This window comes from Gymnoscopelus microlampas (assembly GCF_963454915.1).
Source record: "Gymnoscopelus microlampas genome assembly, chromosome: 12".
In the NCBI taxonomy this organism is placed as follows: domain Eukaryota; kingdom Metazoa; phylum Chordata; class Actinopteri; order Myctophiformes; family Myctophidae; genus Gymnoscopelus; species Gymnoscopelus microlampas.
In genome coordinates, this window is record NC_139949.1 from 35,785,999 (window position 1) to 35,808,498 (window position 22,500).

Here is a 22,500-nt window from a genome sequence, read left to right on the forward strand (position 1 = left end):
TGTCTCTGTATGTCTGTCTGTCTGTTTGTCTCTCTCTTTCTATCACTTTCTCTTTAAATCTTTCCCTCCCGTCTATCACCTCTCACGTCCCTCTCCTCTGCCAACCCACCCTTCGTCCTCCTCTCTCATGCACAATTTCCTTTTCTTTCGCCCGTCTCCCATCTCTCTCTTATGCTCACTCTTTCGTCTCCCCGACCCCCTTCTCTGTCTGTTTTTGCCCCCCCCCCTCCTCTCTCTCTCTTAACTCTCTCTCTCTCTCTCTCTCTCTCTCTCTCTCTCTCTCTCTCTCTGGCTCTCAACTGACTCAGTGGAAAATGTGAATGAAAACAGCCCCCACTCCAAACACTTCTCCTCACCTCACGTCCTTCACGTTCTCCTCTGACCCCCCCCACCCACTCTGTCTAACTTTCTTCTCCGAGGAGGCTTGTTATGCACCTCTGTTTTATGTTAGGGACATTATAGGAAGGAGTCTAGATCCCATAGTCCAGAGGGACAGGACGCTTTCTGCATTTACAATCGTAGACATTCTTATCCAGAGCGACATATGGTGCAAGATCGGACTAAATGACATGAACCCTAGTCAACAAACGACACGTGAAAATGATTAATTATAGTGTGCAAAGCAAAACAATATGCAAAGCAAAACAATATGCTACAAAGTGCCACAAGGATTACATCAAATTCTAAATAATAGCCTAAGTAACATACTTAGCATCTATGGACCAGCATACATACTGTACATCTATCTAAATAACGTACATACTGTAGCAACAGTATTTGAATAAGCAAGCAACATGCTGGAGTCTGAAGAGACTGTGGCAGAAGATGGGGAGTGAGTCTGTTAGCATTGTTTTTTTCTGTTGTTATTGTTTGTTTGTTATTGTTATTTTCTTTTACAGTAATGACGTACCCAAAATAGGGAAGGCAGGTTGCAAGTTGGTCACAATAATCTTATGAATTTAGTATGAGTTGAAATTAAAATTAATATTAGATTGAAATTGCATTTTTTATATATTCTTATTTATGTATTTATGTGTTTATTATTCATTCATGTAATTCTCCTTTCCCATTGCCCTCCCTAGCGGCCCCCCACTTTGAAAGCGGGTGGGCTAAGGGGCATGCAGTATCTGAGGGGAAAAAAATAGCCCAGTGAAATCCAGAGTGGTCGTATCGCTTTAACGCCCTTGATTTGAGGAAGATAGGATGCTGAGAGGAAGCATTGGTCTGCCATCCCACCATCTGCCTGGCTAACGTTGAAGAATGAGTCTGTGTTTACAGTTTGTGTGTTTAGAGCTGTCTTCAGTGTGTGTGTGTGTGTGTGTGTGTGTGTGTGTGCGTGTGTGTATCGGTGTCTGTGTTTGTGTGTCCTGTTGGCTTCAAGTGAGCAGCGGTACGCCAGATTTATACTTAGGTTGCGAGCCATGCAGCGTGCCAAAAAAAAAAACATCGATGTACAAGCTCACAATGCGTTGCACTGCGGCACGTTGTGAGCTTGTATATCGCCCGGTTTAGGCGTGCGACACCGGCGTGCAACCCAAGTATAAATCAGGCCTTAGCCCTAGCTAATGCTAATGCAGCTGAGTCATATCCATGACAACGGCCCTGGCATTCCTGGGCAGCTGGCATTCTTCAACCACACAACAAAATGGCACCGCACCATAGCAAACACACAGCCACAGAAAGAATCATTCACCCCAGGCAGGCACACAGCTCAGCTCTAGTGTTGTTAAGGGAGGTGCCCCGGCTAGGTGGGCAGAGAAGAATTCCCCTAATGTTGTACATTAGGTAGAGGAAAAACTCCCTAATATATGTCAGGCGGTTAACTTGATGATTATCATGTGGTGATGTCAAAAAACTCCCCACTAAAAGGTTGTAGGGAGGGAGTAATGTCTGACAAAACATATCTCCATATTTTAACTTTTTCGTAAATGAATGCCCTACTTCATCATACTACAGCGTCACACAAAAGTATCCAAAATAGAAGATCTACATGCTCGAAACAAGCTGAGCTTGTCGATCTGCTATTTTTGCTATTTTTTAATACAAAGTTTTGGACAAATGAGGTTTTCACCCGACCGAGACGATATAAAACAGAAATTGTGATAGTTTAAAAGAGAAAAAAAGAAGTGCTGCAGGGATCATTCAGTGGCTCTGATAGATAGGTGGTCTTTGGTGACACAGGTAGGAACATATGAACCAAAAAAAATCCAAAGTTTCCAAAGAAGTACTGCTTGCCAAAAAGGTGTGAAATGCAGACTTGCAAAGAAAAGAATTCCAAGGCACCCCGTCTTGAGTGAAAAAATATATAATTTATTTAGAGCAATACAACAAAATATGAGTTGTGATGATAGATTTTTGGATTTAATGAGGAGGAGAAAAAATATATGTATTTCTGATCATGTAGAGGAGAATTCCCTAATATGTGTCAGAAGATTCACTTGATGATTATCTTGTGAGGACATTTATTTAAAAAAAACTCCCTCAAAAAAATGTGGGGGAGTAATCTCTGATAAAACATGTATAACGTAACCTACAGAAATTGTGATAGATTCTTTAAGAATGCAATTGCAATGAGGAAAGAAAATGCATTTTTTTATGTTTTCGAAAAGGTCAAACTATCCTGACTCACAGTTAAGTGAGAAAGGAAAAACAGAACAAATATGGGTCAGACAAGATATGGGTCAGACAGATGGACACAGAGCCAGACAGACAAAATAAGCCGCATAAGAGAGGCACGCACACAAACTAACTGGACAGACAGAGAGGCAGACAGACAGATAGGTAGGACAGATATGTCATTGTGATCATTTCAAATCGAATGGCTCATTTAGAGCTGAGACTAGTTAACCCCATTCCACCCAGACAAACCTCCTAAAGCTCCAGAGACAAGTGCCCCTGCACCCAAGGGTGGGAAACCCTGGGGGTGTCTGGTCTGGTCTGTTTGTTTTTTGTTCATGTGGATGGGAGGTAAGGAAGTGGGTCGTCTGAACTTTAGATGCTACCGGTACAGTGCAAATAAACACACGCAAGCACACACACACACACACACACACACACATTTCGTCGCTGTTTGGTGTCCAAACCGTTACTTTTCACTAAATGTAAATTGGAACCTGTGTTGTAGTTATTATTTAGTAATAAGCTATTGTTAATACTTGGTTTAATAGTTATAAAAACCCACAGAGATTTAAACACTTTTTAAAAAATTGCAGATCTCCAAGCTCTTGTAGAGTGGCTATTTTCGCCACTTTTACGTGACACTGTTGCACGATGAAGTAGGACAATATTACCGTTATTACGGGGGGGGGAAACATTACATTGAAATATGAAAACTCTCTACCCAGTCTGACATAAAAGCATACTGTAGATAAATATGAGTGGTGGAGACAAATGTGGATCAAAGGGAAATGGAATAAAGCAACCATGAAACTATCTAGAGTGAGGACATTTAAGAGCATCCTAATCTGCTGAGGTTCTAGGACAGAGCTTCTAGGATATAAGCTATAAAAGCCACTTGGTCAGCCTGTCTTGGTCAGACTGTCTGTCTGTCTGTCTGTCTGTCTGTTATCCCAAAATGTTCAAGTTCTGCCACAGTACGAAGGCAACGATAGGTATCACTGTGTCTTGGTTGGCTGAGAGGGCACACAACACGTAACGTTTGAACCACATGAACCCTCAGTGTTCCTATTCTGGGCATGTCATAGTAGGCAAACAAGTGGTTAAGCCCTTTTCAATCCTTCCTTCCATCTTTGACCATGGATCCTTATCGCATGTCTCTTTGTCACCTTCCCTAGGCTCTCACTCCTCTGTCTCTTTGTCACCTTCCCTCTCACTCCTCTCTTCATATTACATGAAGACTGTCTCCGGGGCAAGGCTGAAGCTGTTTACACAGCCAAGTTTTTTCTTCCAAGTGTGGGCAGAAGAGACACCCACTTGACAGAGAGCTAGAGTGAGAGTTGAACTGTCTTTCTTGTCTGTCTGCCCACTCTGGAAATGGCTTGTGTAAACAGCCATCAAACTCATCCTTCCCCCGAGAGGAGATTATTGGTGTTTTATGAAGCGGGGGATGTGAGATATACACTATGGTGAGAGAAATATACGGAGCTAAAGAGTGAAGGACGGTTTTATTGGATCAAACCGAGTTGAGTCTTCTTCTCCCTCTATTTATCAGTTTGTCCCTTCCGTCGATGTCCTTTAGACCAGTGGTTCCTAAACTTTTTTCATTTCAAGGACCGCCAGTTTGGTATGCATTCGGCCCCATGGACCCCTATATCTATAAGCAAGTATTTTCTTTGTGATTAACCTCTTAGCCAGTGTCAGACAGAAGATACCAGAACCTTTCCATTACTTTATCTTACTCTTATATCCTATATACAGCTATAACAACTCATACTGAGATGTTCTCACTCAAACTAAAGATACTTTCCCCTTAGACCCATACAGCAGCAGGCAGAGGGAAGGGGGGATATTTGTTTTTAGTTTTCTTAAGAGGCAGAACCCCACTGTGGGTGGTTTTCCCTGCCTCTGCCCAGGGCTCAAAGCGTCCCCCAGCATCAAGGCACTGATTCCAGAGAGAATACCCCAATATTCCTAACACTCTTTCAGTCACACTTCCTGATTGGGACACAAAGTACTTTTTTCCTGTACCCTATAGGGATACGTCCCTGCCTGATCTAGTGCTCAAAGACATAAAAAGTCAATATTTGTGACATTCTAATGTGCCATAATGAATTTTAATGAAGGAAGTCCCGGATATTTCTTAAATACCCACCGACTGGGGAGAAGGAGATTAAGGTTCTGGGAATTGCTGAAAAACCTTTTGATAGCGATGCCGGTCGTGATACTCGGCTTGTGCTCCTTTGATTTGACTTTCATCAGGGTAAATTGCAGCGGAAAACACGTGATGTGTTTGTGAAGCCTGTAGCATACTCAAAACAAAGTGGAGCTTATTTTTGGCTTCGACTGGGCTTGCCGAACCGAACGCAGTTCTTAGAGGACAAAACGTTTTTATACTCGCTACAGCTCAGCTCTGAGTTCTGAACATTAGACCCGCCCACTCAGTAGTCTGCCTAGCAACACTGCGGCTCACTCAAGGCGAGCCACTGAAGCATTAGTGTACCGTTCCAGCGCCGGTTGGCAAATTGGTCAGAGGAGGTTTTGCCATTTCTTGCGACTGGTTGTTTGTGTTTGTGGTTCCTCAGAGAGGGATTAAAGAGGTGTTTGTACTTCCTAACCTCAGCCAACCTCTCTTTAAAAAGATCCATTGTTCGCTGCTGGCAGTAGCCTTGGGCAGAATGCAAAAATAATACAATATAGATCATCAGCGCATTGAGTGTCTCACCATTCAAACACGATGCTTGGCCAGTGGAGGTGTTCGACTAGTTTGAAAATCTTACAGGTGCAAGAATTATTTTCCTGCACCTAATTTTGTTCTTTCTAGACCGGCCTACTGGGCCTGGGGGACCACGCAAGTCTGGAACAATGCAAGCTGGGAATGCAGTACCCGTTGTACCCATTTTCAGAGTACCTGTCTGTCTTATCTGCCTGTGTTCCTTTTATGCCCATACTGTATATGGACATCTCTGCATCTGTCTGCCTTTGTCCCTTTTATACCCTTATATGGAGATCCCTGTTGCATATGCCCATATATGGCATGCCGATATTTGGGCATATCAGTCGGACTTGCGGTTCTGTTAAACCGGATCTCCATGTATGCCTATACATGGGCATATCGGTCGAAATGGCGGTTGTCAAGAAACACCAATTTCACGCCGCCCTCAGCGATACGCACACCAAGTTTGAAGTCGATCCATAAGATTGTGACATCACAGAGCGATGTCAGAGCGTGACGGCATCAGTGACACCAGCAAGGTTTATATAACCTACAGTACGTGCCAGAATTATCTCCATATATGGGCATGTTACGTTTGTGACGCCCACCGTCCACCATCCACTCACAAGGCAATTATTAATATGGGATTGACCTGTTGAAGCTGAAAAAAAGTGATTTGGTTGGAGTATGCCGCAGGCTTTATACGTCACAGTCATCAGTGTGTCAGCTTGGCCTTAAGACCTTGCGTCCCTATTTTGGGCATGTCATTATTGTCAACAATGTTATACAAAGTAGGGATTAAGTGGTTAACCGTTGGCAGGCAGACCAGTGACTCAAAGGTTGCCGGTTTGATCTCTGCCACAGACAGGAGGGTGTATCCCAGCTGTAAAGCGGTAGATGGCTGGTACATCTGCTGTGCCCACCAACTCTGCCTGAGTGGTGACTAGGAGGAATTCGCTGTTGGCTGGTCCAAAACCATTACTTTTCAGGAAATGGATAAAATAATCTTTGTTCCAATGAATCCAATGTACCTGTTAGTCACAAGCTCTTGTTAAAACCTTTGCTGGTTAAATGTTTATAAAATCCATAGACACACTGAACCACTTTGACTTTAGCTTTAAAACCAAAAATAACAAATAGCTGATCTACAAGCTCACTAGAGCAACTAATTTCTCTACTTTTGGGGTGAGACTCTTGTACAACGAAGTAGGACATTCATTTACGGAAAGAAAAGAAAAGTTGAAATATGGAGATACAGTACAAGGTTCCTGCCCGACAGTGACGATTATGTAAAAAGACACGTTTCAGTGATGATTGACAATAGAGACATTTTTCTGTTTCCATCCGCTTTGATGTCAATTTGATCAGTCCAAATTGACATTGAGCGTGAAATGAAGACCTTCTGTTGGGCTTCCCAGAAGGTACTGTTTATGTTGACTGTTGTTGCTGCACACACCGCCTTGTCTGCTTTTTATTGCACAAATAAAGCATCGACAAATAAGGGACATATGCACACGGACTTGTTTATCAAGGATGTTATGTAAGTGTGTGTGTGTGTGTGTGTGTGTGTGTGTGTGTGTGTGTGTGTGTGTGTGTGTGTGTGTGTGTGTGTGTGTGTGTGTGTGTGTGTGTGTGTGACATGTGATCCTCTCCAGAGACAGAACACATTGTTCTGTGACTTTGTCTCTGCGGTCTCCTCTGACTCATATCCTATTATAAGAGATAAATTGAGATTATTATGTAAGGTAGTGCTTTATTTTCCTGCTTTTAGACTGCATTTAGCACCAAAAATCTCAGCAGTAAATAAGAAAAAGATATAAAACGAATATATAAAAGAAAAAAAGAATATGGTATCATTTTCTGATATTGCATGTTCCTACTATATGCCTGCTTATTGCGCTCATGCGTAACATCCTTGTTTTTCCCTCTCCTCTCCTCTCCTCTCCTCTCTATTTAAACTTCAGCAGCCACAGGTTGCTGAACTGGTGAGTGTTGACATTAGTTAGTGCAGAGTACTTTAGAGTAATAAGCTTCTGAGTGAGAAGATAACTGATAGACAGATACGCACACACACACACACACACACACACACACACACACACACACACACACACACACACACACGCACACGCACACACACACAGACTGAGGGAGAGAGTAGAGATAAAAAACCGAGGAACCAAACGAAAGAGAGACAGAATATTAGACTATTAGAGAGTTTAATAGCATGTGTGATGTGATGAGTTCTGTAGATAACAGAAACATATAAGCAGCTAAGTGCCGTCTCTCTTATATGAAAGTCATAATAAACCATGCCCCCCCTCGGTCCCCTTACATCTACTCTTCCTTCTGCCTCCAATTTCTCTCTCCACAGCAAAATCTGGAGTGTTAATTTAACTCGGAGAGTGTACAAATGTACCTGTAAGGGTCGCTTTGAGTTAAACGACACTCAGAATTTTGCAGTGCACCAGCTGGCATCTCTGCATAATGGCACTAGAGCAGTACCCTCTTGTGCGTGCGTGCGTGCATACGGGCTTGTGTCTGTTTGTATATAGGTCAAGCCATGGGCTACTTTATACCTTTTGTATCCCTCAGACACGCAGGTACAGTAGTCTCGCGTAGGCAGACGATCAGAGATCTCCGCCTGCTGATACATCGGGTGAAATGTAAATTCTATGTGGGTGCTACTGGAACAGTGGAGGAACCAGCGCTGACAAACCTGCAGCCACTGCTTTGAAGAGAAGTCCTGATAAGGGTGCCACAGTTATCTATTCATATAGTTGATGCTTTTGAGTGATTGATTGATTGAATACTTTATTAATAATTGCAAACAGTACAGCGGTACAATTACACTAGATAACACAAAAAGCCTTGAGGGCTTGTTTCCATAGTGGTCCTACCCTATTCAATTCATCAAGACATATAAGACATACAATACTATACAAAAAAATCTTCAATAGCAAGAGCGATAAAAAGTATATTTACAGTAGGGTGGGGGGCAAGCTAGAAGACTTATCTTGGTCCTGTTGAAAATTGCAGACAGGTGCTCTTTTATGGTGGTTTTGAAAGAGGATAGGGCATTCCATATTTTGTGGCGGAATAGTCGAATGCATTCACCCCCATGTTTGTGCCGAATTTTGGGGGAACGAGATCAGTGGAGCTCCCACTGGTGCCCGTGGGCGTTACTCACTCTAGTGAAGTAGTTTGACAGGTACATGGGCACTCCCTTGAGTATCTTGAAGACCAGGCCCATTGCAGGTTGCTTCATTTTTTACAAATTGTGTTGCTTTATCACTGCATAATATTCACATTCTGTGTGGATGTAGTGATGGCACAAACAAGACCTTGAAAAAAGAATATGTGGGCAAATTAATCGCATGAAAACAACGTCCCCGGTGTGCAAGGACCTGTACTGTGCAGAGATCAGATCAGGGTTGTACGCTGGACTGTGATGTGTGGTGTTGGTACATCTGGAGATGAATTAAGCAAATATCTCTCTCACGCACGCGCACACACACACACACACACACACACACACACACACACACACACACACACACACACACACACACACACACACACACACACACAAACACACACGGGAGCATCTGCACATCCATAACCAAAAGCCCAGCTGTAGCGCCTACGTGTGGAGCGTCGCGTTTCAGAGTCCCAGAGCGAAACTGGAGCAAACGGCACGCTGTTTTTCACTCCTCTGACACGCTCAAAAGAGAAACGGCTTTGTTTGTCAGTGTGTGTGTGTGTGTGTGTGTGTGTGTGTGTGTGTGTGTGTGTGTGTGTGTGTGTGTGTGTGTGTGTGTGTGTGTGTGTGTGTGTTTGTAGTTCTGTGGATCCATACACATGCACCTGTTGTTGTGTACTCATATGTGTGTGTGTGTGTGTGTGTGTGTGTGTGTGTGTGTGTGTGTGTGTGTGTGTGTGTGTGTGTGTGTGTGTGTGTGTGCACGTGCAGGAGGACAGTCAGCTCAGTGCACCTGCATGCTGCTGAATTCACATTCAGATTTGCATTATTTTACATCAGACAAACATAGAGGGGATGGGGGGGTCAGACGTACTTATGAAGGTGTTGTTGATGATGATAATGTGGAACATGATTTGGTTTTTAATCTTTTGTTTTTATTTTTTACATGTTAGTCTATAATGACATGCCCACAATAGCCACATTGTGACTTCCTGGTAGGGCTAGGAGTTTTTTGTGTCGATAAAAAAAGAAAGAAAAAATCTCTATTATTCGATTAACCTTCATGAGGAAGATTAAGTCGGTTATTGGTTCTAAATATTGGTTTTGGTTAATTTCCCAGTCCTTCCTGGTTAAATAAAGGTTATATTATAATTACTATCTACTGTATCATATGATAGTTAACCACTCAAACCCTAGTGTCCCTATTCTGGGGGAGAACATTCGGCGAAAATAGCAGATGTAAAGGCGCACTGTAAGCTCGTAGATTGGCTATTATAGGCTATTATACGCATCACTTCGTGACGCATTGTAAGCTTATTGATCTGTTATTTCTGCTAAGCGCGCGTGTGTGTGCGCGTGTGTGTGCGCGTGTGTGTGCGCGCGTGTGTGTGTGTGATAGCTTGTATTGGATGCTAGTGGGTCAAGCAGAGTTCCTGACCTTGTTTCCAGGCCACATATGTACGTCCCGGGGCTCCATAGACTAGACACAGCTTAGAGGGGCCGCCACTGCCAGGCTGTATGAGAAATGCATTAGCTGTTGGCAGTCACAGTGTCTGCTGCAAGCTGCATGCTCCTCCTGCCAGGCAGGGGGTGGTGGTCCACACTCTGCTTCACCCCATAGCAAAGTGTGCTAGCTATGGTTTCCCTTCCTGGGAGCACTTGACCACTTAACTAACCACTTGAACCCCAGCATGCCTATTTGAATCTGGGGGGAACATTCGCCAAAAAAATTACAGATCTACAAGCGCACAACGTGTCACGATGCGACACATTGTAGCGCTTGTAGATCGGCTATTTTTGGCGAAGAGGTTTGGTGTTGACAGTCAAAGTACAGTTTTAACTCGAGCCCGGTTCTCTTTAAGACTAGAGGGTTTAAGTGGTTATGGCCTATTTTATAATTTGTCGTATGATGGGTGTCTCATGAAAGTAGCGGGAAAAAAACAATCAAGTGCTAAGGCTAATCTAAGGCATCACTCCGTGAGATTGTACAGTAGGTCCGCTACTTTCGCCATTTCCAACTTTTGGAGCATTGAAAAAAGAATCTGCGGCAGACAGGCAGACAGACAGGCAGACAGACAGACAGACAGACAGACAACTGATCCCGAGGGTAACCACAATAAGATTGAAACAAAGATACAAGTGATGGTAGAGAAAAAGTACAGAATAAGTAGCAGCGTAACATTATTAACCCATTAAGGCCTGGGGCCAATTCAAAAAATGTTTTCTAAATCCTAACAGTTTTTTGAAAAAATATCCCCAAAACATTTTTTCACGATTTTTCAAAAATAGCAGATCTACAAGCTCATAGCGCGGCACTCGGTGCCGCGCTATGAGCTTGTATATCTGCTATTTTTGAATAGCCTAAAGAAATCTAAAAGTGACACAGATGCGTTCCCGGTCTTAATGGGTTAAAATAGGATAACAATATAAAGGATATACTGTGGGGACACGTCTAGGGAAATATGGACGGCCGGTTGAAAGGGATTAACGGGTATTTCTTTGCGCTCTGCATGCAATACAATACATAATGTGATTTAAAAGCCCACACAGTTTATTTTTGTCTTGTTTCAACTGTGGACACTGACTCATCCGTTGCTCTTATTGTCTTGGTCCAGGGCTGCCTGGCCATGACTGCTGTACTGTGGGTTTTGTTATTGGGAGAATTCTCCAGTGCCGATGGTCTTGTTTTAGTCTGGCGTGGCTCCGTTATGCAATTGCAATAGTAGTGCATCCTTATTTTGAAGATGAATAAAATGTGAAACTTTCAATATAAAATTGTATATATTCCATACCAAACACAATCAAAGTTGTTATCTTGTATCTCCACCATGTAATGGCTCCTGACTATAAAAGTGTTATCACTCTGTCAACCAAGGACCTACTGTAATTTACCTATTGTTGACTTAAACTGTATTCAATTTTGCGACATCAATACCTTTAGCAGAGCAAGTGCCAGTGGCGGAAAGTAACTTAGTACATTTACTCAAGTGCTATACTTTCGTACAAATTCAATACAAGGTGGTTTTACTTTACTTTAAGTATTTCCAGATACTTTATACTTCTGCTCCACTACATCTCAGAGGCAAATATTGTACTTTGTTAAAAGTGACTTTGTAGATTTTGATTATTATTACAACACATACATTATCCAATTAAATCCCATTTTATCATTTATTCAAAAATAGACGATCTACAAGCTCATAACACGTTGCGATGTGAATTGAAATTGAAACACGCCGTATCATGACGCCACCTTTAATGCAGGTCACCAAAAATACTCATCCAAACATGTCTCTCTCTCTCTCTCTCTCTCTCTCTCTCTCTCTCTCTCTCTCTCTCTCTCTCTCTCTCTCTCCAGGTTGCTCCCAGAGTCATCGAATGCCCCGCTGTACGGCTCGTGCCATGGCAAGCCAGGGACTGAAGAAGAGGAGGGAGGAGGAGAAGATGGAGAGGGGGGTGAGGGGAGGAGCGCGGTGGGGGCGCGGCCCCCCGGCCGCCGCCACTACGACCTGGACGACCTGGACGTGTCGTGGCTGGAGCTGGTCAACCAGGAGTTCAGACTCATGGGTGAGCTCACGGTCACATACAGTACAGTGCTGTGCAACATGCAGTACAGGGTTTTAATGTCCACAGAGGACAATACATCATTGTCCTTGCTGCTAGGCAATGCCCAGTGTGTTGTCTAGTGTAACATACTGTTATGTAAAGCACTGTTTCCCAAACAGTGGGTCGCGGATACATTTTTATGGGTCACGAGTAAACATCCCTTTTAAAAAATATATATTATTATAAATATATATTTTTAAATAACATTTTGATAATAACATTTTATAATAAAATTAAAAACATTTAAGAAGTAGTGAAAATAGTAGATCTACAAGCTCACATGCTGCGACATGTTGTGAGCTTATCTGTTATTTTCACTAGTCTGGGTCCCAGGGTAGACATCACATTTCTATTTTGGGTCTCGAGCTAAAAAGTTTGGGAACCAGTGATGTAAAGTAGTGGTTCTCAAACATTTTCATGTCAAGGACCCCCCCAAATTGATATGTATTAAGCCGCGGACCCCCTTATGAAAGGATTTGGTGTCAGGGACCCCCAAACGAGAGGATCTTCGTTGTTTGATTAGATTAACCACAGAATTCCACAACTGTACTCTATAGTGTAGGTGGGGAGAGAGAAACCTATGATCTGAATAGTCGTTCTTATACAGTATAGCATGTTTTCCCTCATTGGATTAATTAATCACTTTCAACCTGTCGTCCCTATTTTTTGCATGTCATAGGCAAAAGATTTGAGTCATTTTTGAAGTAGTGCTTAAGTGCTTAAACCGTTCCTCATCTTGCTGGGGACCCACTAGAACCCCCCCCCCCCCCCTCAAGGACCCCTGGGGGTCCCTGGACCTTACATTGAGAACCACTGATGTATAAAGTCCCTCCTCTCCAGCAATTTGACTGTTCGGTGAACCAGAGGGTGACATCGACCGCATGGCGAGGCTAAGGTTGCTAAGGTCCACACAAGTGAGACGCACTTGAGTGGAATCAGCATATTGCATCGAGATAGCTACCATATCGAATGTACTCATAGGCTTATAGAACTTTGAATAATATTTGCAACGGAAACAAGCAATGGCCCTCTGAATAAGGTGATAAAAGCTTATCACACGTGGCACAGTGCTCCTGTTTATGACATTATAAAAGTTATATGGCAGCCAAGACAAGCATCCCAAAAGCACACAAAAACAGTCGCTAGCCAGATAAGTACAAAACCGTTGGGTGAGCTTTAATGTTGTTTCTTTCTATGTTATTCAGAAAAATGACCATGGATGTTAGTTCTCATGTGTTTCTTATGGTCGTAAGCAGCGATGTTTTGGAGTTCCCATCCTAAATGAATAATTGTAGTCCTTTGACACAGTGTCTCTCCCAGTGCATGGTTGTCTTTGTAAAGAACACTTCCAGTGTCTTCCAGTGTCCCCCGGGGCCGTCTCATAGACCTACTGTATAGTGACAGAGCGGGGGCACGGTGCAGGGCACAGGGGTTAAAGGTGGCGCCTCACTGATCTCTTTATGTACACAGTTAGGATCTTACCACTGGATTCTTGGGCCTGGGCCAAGCGTGTGCGCGCACACAAACACGCACACCACACACAGACGCACACACACACACACACACGCACGCACACAGACACATTTTATTAATGTCCACACGAAGGAAAGCAAGGACAAGGACACAAACATTACCAGTGCAGTATGGTTACATTCACAAACTCATGGCACATGTCTTCACGATACAACACGAATGTCACTCAGTACTCCATGGGCACAAATAGCAGCGTCTCCGCCATATTATGGCGGCCACCAACCATAGCAGAGACAGCACAACACTTCGACTGCTCATAAACACACACCAAATTACTGTCATCCGTTTAGTCTCTTTTTCTCTCATCCCTCCATTCCCTGCTCTTCTCCTCTCCTCTTCCACTCATTCATACAACTACTACTCCCTCTGTCTCTTTCCCTCTCTCCCTCCACTGCTCTCTCCTCCTCTCCTCCCATCGTTCACCATGACATGACATTTTACATCCCTCCAACCCTTCTCCTCTCCTTTCCTCTCTACTCATCTCCTCTCCTCTCTTCTCTTCTCTTCTCTTCTCTTCTCTTCTCTTCTCTTCTCTACTCATCTCCTCTCCTCTCTTCTCTTCTCTTCTCTTCTCTTCTCTTCTCTTCTCTTCTCTTCTCTTCTCTTCTCTTCTCTTCTCTTCTCTTCTCTTCTCTTCTCTTCTCTTCTCTTCTCTTCTCCTCTATTCATTTCTATTCATTTCTATTCATCTCCTCTGTTCTCTCTCTCTGTATCCCTCCCTCCCTGTCTCTCTCTCTCTCCCCCTCCATCTTGGCGCAGTGACAGCCGCAGATATCTGGCGGTTCGGTCCAATCTCCGGCGAGTTTATTTGCGATCTGATTGAACTCTAACAGATAAGGAATAATAATTGTGTTTTTAAATCCCCCCGGAGGGCCTTATTTATTCTGCCTTCTGTGCTATTATGAAGTACGGCTCCTCTCAGCTGCACACAGGCTGTCTTTTATATTTGCAAAGTTCTTGGAGCTTGTGTTTTCACACTAACGTCCCAGGTGATTGGTCCACACTACTGAGTAATGGTAGGATGATTCAGCATTTTGAATCAGTGCTATGAGCTTGTATATCTGCTATTTTTACCAGGTGCTCGAAGAGCTGGGACATCGTCCGACACCTAAGCGACACCTATTTGTCATTGGCTGTCCTGGCTGTCCTTCACTCCTTTAAGCCAATGGCGACACGAATGGGGAGACGGCCCACCCCCCGCAGTAACCGTGCTCCGCTCCCCTCATTCACACTGCAACAGTTGTTGCAGACAGTGCAAGTTTTACTGCAGCCTCAGGCAGGAGGGTTAGCCTAAATGCTAGCGTGCTTCATTAGACCTAGTTTGGCTATTAAGTTATTATTTGGCCATGTTCACACTGACTTCAATCTTCGCTATTGTTTGGAAGACCCGTGTGGTGTCAAAAAATGTTGCCACCACTTATATAAAAAACATTATAGCGTTTAACGTCGCAGATTCAATGTTGCCAGGTTTGGCGAGAGAAAGAAGTAATCCGAAAAACAAGTAATCAGGTGTATGAAAACAATCACACACACACACACACACACACACACACACACACACACACACACACACACACACACACACACACACACACACACACACACACACACACACACACACACACACACACACACACACACACACAGCACCTGGTAGAATATGACTTTTGTCATTTCGTTCTTGTTTAAAAACATTTTTGCAAATCTTTGAATATATATATTTTTAAGCGAACATTTATAATTAAAATCTTTGCTTCTGGGGGGGTCCCTGTAACTAAATATTTTGAGATGGGGGTCCGTGGTCAAATACATATCATTTTGGGGGTCCTTGACATGAAAAGGTTTGAGAATCACTGATATTATTAGCAGCCTAAGTGTTTCAGAAAACTGTGTAGGATTTAGAAGACATTTTGTAGAATCGGCCTCAGGTCTTAATGGGTTAAGTCCCCCATCCCTGGAGTTGTTTTACTATGCTGTGTGAGGAGCTGCCGTCCATTTATGAAGAGAAGTGTGGACATTTTGAGAAAGTGAGGATGTTTTGGTTGGCTGTGATGAAAGCGGACATATATAGGTTATGCCTGGGTTGTAAAGCTAATGTCTGTAACTTAGATTTCCTACCCGGGATTCAATCATGGGTCTCTTACATAAGACAGTGGTTCCCAAACAATATGTCGGGACCCATTTTTGGGTCACAGACCCATTTGTATGGGTCGCAAGTAAAAAGAATGTTTTTTTGGCCACCGGTTCCGGTAGGAGACACAAAGAGTCTCCTTTGTGTGTCCTACCAGAACTGCTGCCGGTCATCAAATTATTGGCTTAGGAATGTGAGAAAAACAAAAAAATAACCATGAATTCAAGTCTCCATGGGGTGAGTAATTGTTTGGAAAAAAAGTCATTTTGGGGGTGAACTATCCCTTTAATGCATTTAAAAAGTTAGAATATACTTTAGAGTTAGGTGCTAGGGATAGAATATAGTCAATGGAAAAGGACAATAGACTCAAGTCAGTGTGTGTTTGTGTTTCCATGCACATAGATAAGCACATACAAATAGCCCAACTGTTAATGAGTACACTCTGTCAAGTACGTGAACACACACACACACACACACACACACACACACACACACACACACACACACACACACACACACACACACACACACACACACACACACACACACACACAATCGAATGCACGCGCATTCTGTTGGCAGACATGCATTGCACGTACAAACACACAATGTCCACATTCATGTTTGGAGTGTAATGTTCCTTCTCCTGTCGACTCCTCTTGTACGGTACATGATGTAAATGTCACAGCCAGTTAATGTCTAACTTCACTTCCCTCTCCTCTGGTACAACAGCCTCTTAACCCCCAAACACAGCACCACAGCGCCAGCACAGTGGACCTGACTGCTAGATAACAAGTACAGGCACACGTTGTTTTAATGACCAAATATGTGCATATAATAACATCATGTGGTGCAATTTTACAATACATAGAATAAAAAAGAAAATCTAACATATTTCAAAATAATTTCATAAAGATAATCAAAGAAATTCCATAAATGTAAAAACTTTTTTTTATTTTAACAAGAAGTGAAAATATCAGCTCGACAAGACGCGTTGTGAGCTTGTGTATCAGCTATTTTCACTAGTTTCAGTCCCGAGGAGACTATAAAATGTCTCATTTGGGTTTCAAGCTTAAAAGTTTGGGAACCACTGTTCTATAAAGCCCATGTCTTAGTGTATAATGCATTATAAACATAGTTAGATTGAATTAGAATCCACTTATAACGGTGTATAATTAGTGTGGTTGCGTTTAGGAAACAACAGTATTGTTATTGCTCAGCTTATTATTATTATATACTATAGTAGAGCAACCCCAAACCTTTGGCACGCCACCCCTCCCACAGTTTCAACTGCACACACACACACACACACACACACACACACACACACACACACACACACACACACACACACACACACACACACACACACACACACAGTCATATATTATGTCAAATCGCCCGGCTTCATCGGGAATGGTATAATGATAATCATATCACATTATAAAGCATTTTATAATGACTTGGTATTAATTAATAATGATTTTTACCATTATCATAATGTATTAAAACTACAGTATGAGAGTTATAATACACTATGTTCGTGGCCAAAAGAAAGTCTGAGAGTGACTAGTGATGAGGTAGTATTATGATACTTAAACCATTGTTATCATTATTGCTATGAAGCATTATGAGTACAACTGTAATTATACAGTGTCGTAAACAGATTAAAATGCATCTTAGGTGTTCACTTCATAGAAATTGTTACAGATTCATTGTATTCCAGGCAATTCACTGTACTGGAATCAAAGCCCTAAAGCCTGGTAGCACTGTCTCATTCACTGACCTTCACTCAACCCACTGATGGCGAGCTTCATTAAAAAGAAAATGATTTATCTCTAACAACTTATTCACTGAAGTAGACAGTAGATCAATTATAAGATGAAATGATATGATATCATTTTGATAATACTTATCTATTCTTGTCCTTTGAACAGATCATGAAAGGGAATCTGGAATAAAGTCAAAGATTTTTTTTTTTTTTACTAACGAGGACCAACGCATTTAGTGATTTAAAAAAAGTATTAATTGCCTTAAAACATTAAGTATTCATTGTCAAGTAGTAAATTCCAAAGAACTTCCCTCACAGACAGGGAGGTCACGCCAACACCATGAACCAAGTGTAACAGGTCAGAAATAACTGCAGTGAGTTAACAGCATATATTTACATTAAACATAACAATACTTGATCTCTCTAAAGTAAGTAAAGCTTCTCCTCCCTGCTTCCGTTTTGTGGTTGCAGTCACGCAAATATTCCTATATTGTGAATCAAAATAATTGACGGCTATATAGCTTGCGGCTTTTCAGAAATGGACATTTAAAAACAAAATGTAATGTTGTGAACGGAAATGACGAACAGATGATAGCTTCCTTTACCTGCTTTCAGGGGATGCAGTTCCAGACTCTATATCAGTGTTGATTTTTAACAGCACTGATATAGGTCTAGTTTTAGTCGACTAAATACGTATCACAAGATTTTAGTCGACCAAATCTACAGCTTGATGGTGTCGAATTGATTTTCACTTAGCTGCATGCTGATTGTCGTTTTTATTTAGTTTTAGGCAGTGAAAAAAGGTAGTCGACAGACATTTTTCATCATAGTTTCAGTCGACGAAATCAACACTGGTCTATATACCCCGAACCTCTACCTGCCATTCAGAGATTGTGGAATAGTTATCTACAGTAGCTATGCGAGACTAGTGTTCAAGTGGTTCAACCTCTCACACACATGCAGACCAGAGTGCTCTATAAACCCTATTCCTCTAATTGATGCCACAGCTCAGTGTTCAGATGAACTCCTCTGGCAATAATGACGCTAAAGAGTCATAAGTAATGTTGTTTTTGGGTAGGAGCTGACTATTATAAATAACAGATGAAACCAAAGCACTCCCAAGAAAACTCCCAGCAGGGCGCCGAATCCCCCAAATAATTCCATAAAATATCTCATAAATAAGAAATCTGGGACATTGCCCCCACATACAGTAGTAGCTCTCTATTTTTTAATACTTAATCAATGATTGAGCCAAAAGTGTCTGTTTTTTATGGCGCTGCACAGGCAATGTGGAAAAAAATACACCGTAAATCTTTGAAAATATTTTCCCTTGCTGTTTACTAATAAAGTTCTCAACGATAATGTAATCCACTGTCATATTTAGAAATGTAATCAAATTTCTGGTGGGTCAGACAGCCATGAAGTATTCAGTTAAATGAATTATTTATTCTGTTTACAGTTGCTACCGGTTGTAAATAGTGACAATAACACTGTTAATGTTGTATAATCTCACAATCCCAGCATCTTTTCTCACATTTTCTTGACTATTCTTGAGTAATCGCTTATCTTATATACTGTATATTTTTTTGTCACAACATTGAGGTTTTATTTGATTAGATTTATTTCATGGTAAACGTTAATGTCATACACTGGAACCCTCCAACTCAGTAATGAGTAAGGATTACAGTTGCATATTTCATCAGGTGGACATAATTCCGTTAGATGTGGCCTCCTCCTCCCATAGGCTAGGTAATAAACAGCTCCAGCAGTTCAAACCAGGCTGTTGACTCAGCCTGCTGTCATTATTAGTCCTTTAAGTTTTCATGAGGGAGAAAGAAAATTAATTTGCCAGTGAAATCAATTTCATTAACTATTAAAAGAGCCTTTGAACAGTGTGTTACTTTGAGATGTTAATCCAGCACGTTCCCAAGCCCTATTCCTGGCACCCTTTATCTCGTCTCCTGTCTTGTTCTCTCGTCTCGTCTCCTGTCCTCTCATCTCGTTGTGTCTCGTCTCCTCTCTTCTCCTGTCCTCTTGTCTCCTCTCGTTTCCTCTCCCCTCATCTTGTCTCCTCTCCTCTTTTTTGCCCACTTCTCTTGCCTCCTCTCCTGTCCTCTGCTGTCATCTTGTCTCCTTAAACCCCTCCCTATATCTCTATTCTTCCTCCTCTCTCTTCTCCTGTCTTCTGTCCCTGGTATACTCTACTACACTGCTGTGTGTATGTTTCATCTCCGTCAATACAGAGGACAAAAAAATATAATGGTCCACTAATTACCTCTCCTCTCCTTTCCTCCCCTCTCCTCTCCTCCCCTCTATCCTCTCCTCTCCTCTCCCCTCCACCCTGTCTTGTCTCATCCAACCAGCGTTGCCAGAGCTGGATGAGCTGACCATGGAGCGAGCGCTGGTGGAGCTGGAGAACGTGTGCCAGGAGAAGATGCAGCAGGCCATCGAGACAGAGGAGGGCCTTGGCATCGAGTACGACGAGGACGTGGTGTGTGACGTGTGCCGCTCGCCAGAGGGCGAGGACGGCAACGAGATGGTCTTCTGTGACAAGTGCAACGTCTGCGTCCACCAGGTGAGGGGAGGGCGGAGGAGGGAAGGGAGTGTTGCTAGATTTTGTGGGAGAAATAAGCAACCAGGTCTATGAAAACAAGCCCAAAAGAAGCGATTAGGCCACATATATTTGAAAATAGCCGATCTACGCGTTGTGAGCTTGTAGATCTGCTATTTTCAAAATAATATTGGGGTAAAAGTAGGAGGGGGGGGTGAGAACACATTGACTGCCTAGATCGAGTTAACTCGATATTAGAATCCCATCGCTTGCGTGCCTACATCGAATTAACTCGATATTAGCTATTTTCATTGGTTTCATCTGTGATCGCGCGGGTCTGTTTACTTTTCATGATCACTTTCGTTTTCCGCCTACGTCACACTCACCCAAAGCCGGATGTAAAAAAAAAAATTCGTTTCCGGGTCACATCGTTTTTCTCCGGTCATTTTCGTCCAGAATAGAGAAAACCCCTTTTTTGGACACGCTATAAAATACAAAGGGAAAGCTCCCCTTTTATTTTCTTTGGTCCGGGTGACGATCAGGCATCGTCGTCGTGTATCACATCGTATCACAAGCCGATCAGAGATTGTCGAAGACAATCACATCCGGTTCATGTTGTTTTGACTGTTTGAGCCTGGAGGGAGGGGGGGGGGGGAGTCAGCGAGTCATCGAGGGTGTCATTTTGCTGCGCTCTGCTGGTCGATCGTCGTATGTGTTCAAAACCATGGCCTGAGAAACTTAAATGTATTTAAATGCAGAAAATAGAGAAAACAAAAAAACACGCAAATCGCTGGCAGCCAAGGGGGTAAATTTGGAATTAACTCTGGCAGTCAATGTGTTAAGGTGGGGTTGGGGGGGTTCAGGGTTATTACGGTCATTATTATGTTTGTCCACTGGGGCGGCAGTGGCTCAGGAGGTAGAGCGGCCGATTGGGAATCGGAAGGGTTCCGGTTCGATAGCAGGCTCCACATGCGTAATTGTCGAAATGTGTCCTTCAGCAAGACACAGAACCCCTAACTGCTCCCGATGAGCAGGTTGGTGCCTTGCATGGTTTCCTCCGCCATCATCGCGTGAATGTGTCTGCGAATGAACATTGTAAAGTGCTTTGGATAAAGGCGCTTTATAAATGCACCACTTACCATTTATGAAAAACCTGGGAAAGTCAGTACATTTAGAAACGCTAATTTCTGGGCCCTGGAGAAAATGGATAGAACATTTCAATTTGATCGAATGGTTTTATTATCCGGAGCAACTTTTACGAAGTGCAAGATCAGAGTAAGTGCCATGAACTTTGTATGCAGTGTTTGCAACACATCATATTTCATCGGCACCTCTTAGAAACGTTGTTTCTTTTGGTCCTTGGAGTTAAGGTTAAGTGGAAATGAAGTCCTGGTGTTTGGAGAGGCTTTGTGGTGAAGAGGGAGAGAGATGGCGGGTGTAATGATGTGTATTATGTATACAGTATGTTCAATGGAATGAACCAATGTCACACAGTGAGACCCAGGTCAAGCCTATATAAAGAAAATTACGTAAAACGCTTAAGGTTATTATTTTCCCAAAAACCTTGGATGCTTGGTTGCTTCTGTTGATACGGTGACAAATGTAACGCCTTTTTAAATTAAATGTACAGTCAGGGTTTAAGGTCGTTGTGCAGTCAGGAGTCTGATGCTGCACTGAGGCTCTTATATTACCCCGGCTCCCACATAATTATAGTCGCTGTCGGGCGGAAACCTTGTATCTCCATGTTTCAAATGAACGCCCTACTTCATCATACAAGAGTGTCACACAAAAGTAGAGAAAATAGTAGATCTACAAGTTCACAACGCGTCGCGTTGCGAGCTTGTATATCGGCTATTTTCACTATCATTAAATATATGAGGTTTTCGCCTCCGACAGAGACGTGATTGTTAAACACCTCCAACACATGGAGCATGGACACTGTTCTAAAAGTGGTGTGCAGCAGTGTCCTGAGGTCTGAAAGGTTGTCTGCGTTTGTCAATGAGATGCAGTGTTAATTAGTGTGAACATCCCGAGAGTATTTACAGTACATGCCCAGTGCGGTCAAAGCTCTACTGCATACCTGCCAATGTGACATTTGTTCTCCTAGTCTTATCTGTTACCTAAAACGTGTAATTTTACAGCGGCACTATGTAACTTTCTTTTTATGAATACATTTTAATGTTGTCCTATCTGTATGTTAAGAGTATGTTAATACATGATAACTTATACAATTGGGGTGGTTGTATTTTGTCTCCCTGTTCTTCTATTGAGACATTTGGATCGTGTCAAAGTTTGTGTCTCACCTAGACACAAGATCTGACACGACTTTTTTTTTTTTTAAAGATTTGTTTTTGGTATTTTTGTATTGTTTTTA

At 42.5% G+C, this 22,500-nt stretch overlaps 1 protein-coding gene across 1 annotated transcript in view; it reads left to right on the top strand.

Annotated features, from left to right (window-relative positions):
- Window positions 1–22,500, top strand: part of jade2 (jade family PHD finger 2) — a 164,201-nt gene that overhangs the window by 28,710 nt on the left and 112,991 nt on the right. Inside the window, exons 2-3 of the mRNA XM_084074982.1 lie at window positions 11,893–12,101; window positions 19,939–20,150. Coding sequence (XP_083931108.1) covers window positions 11,893–12,101; window positions 19,939–20,150 — 421 coding nt within the window. The remainder of the gene's footprint in view (window positions 1–11,892; window positions 12,102–19,938; window positions 20,151–22,500) is intronic.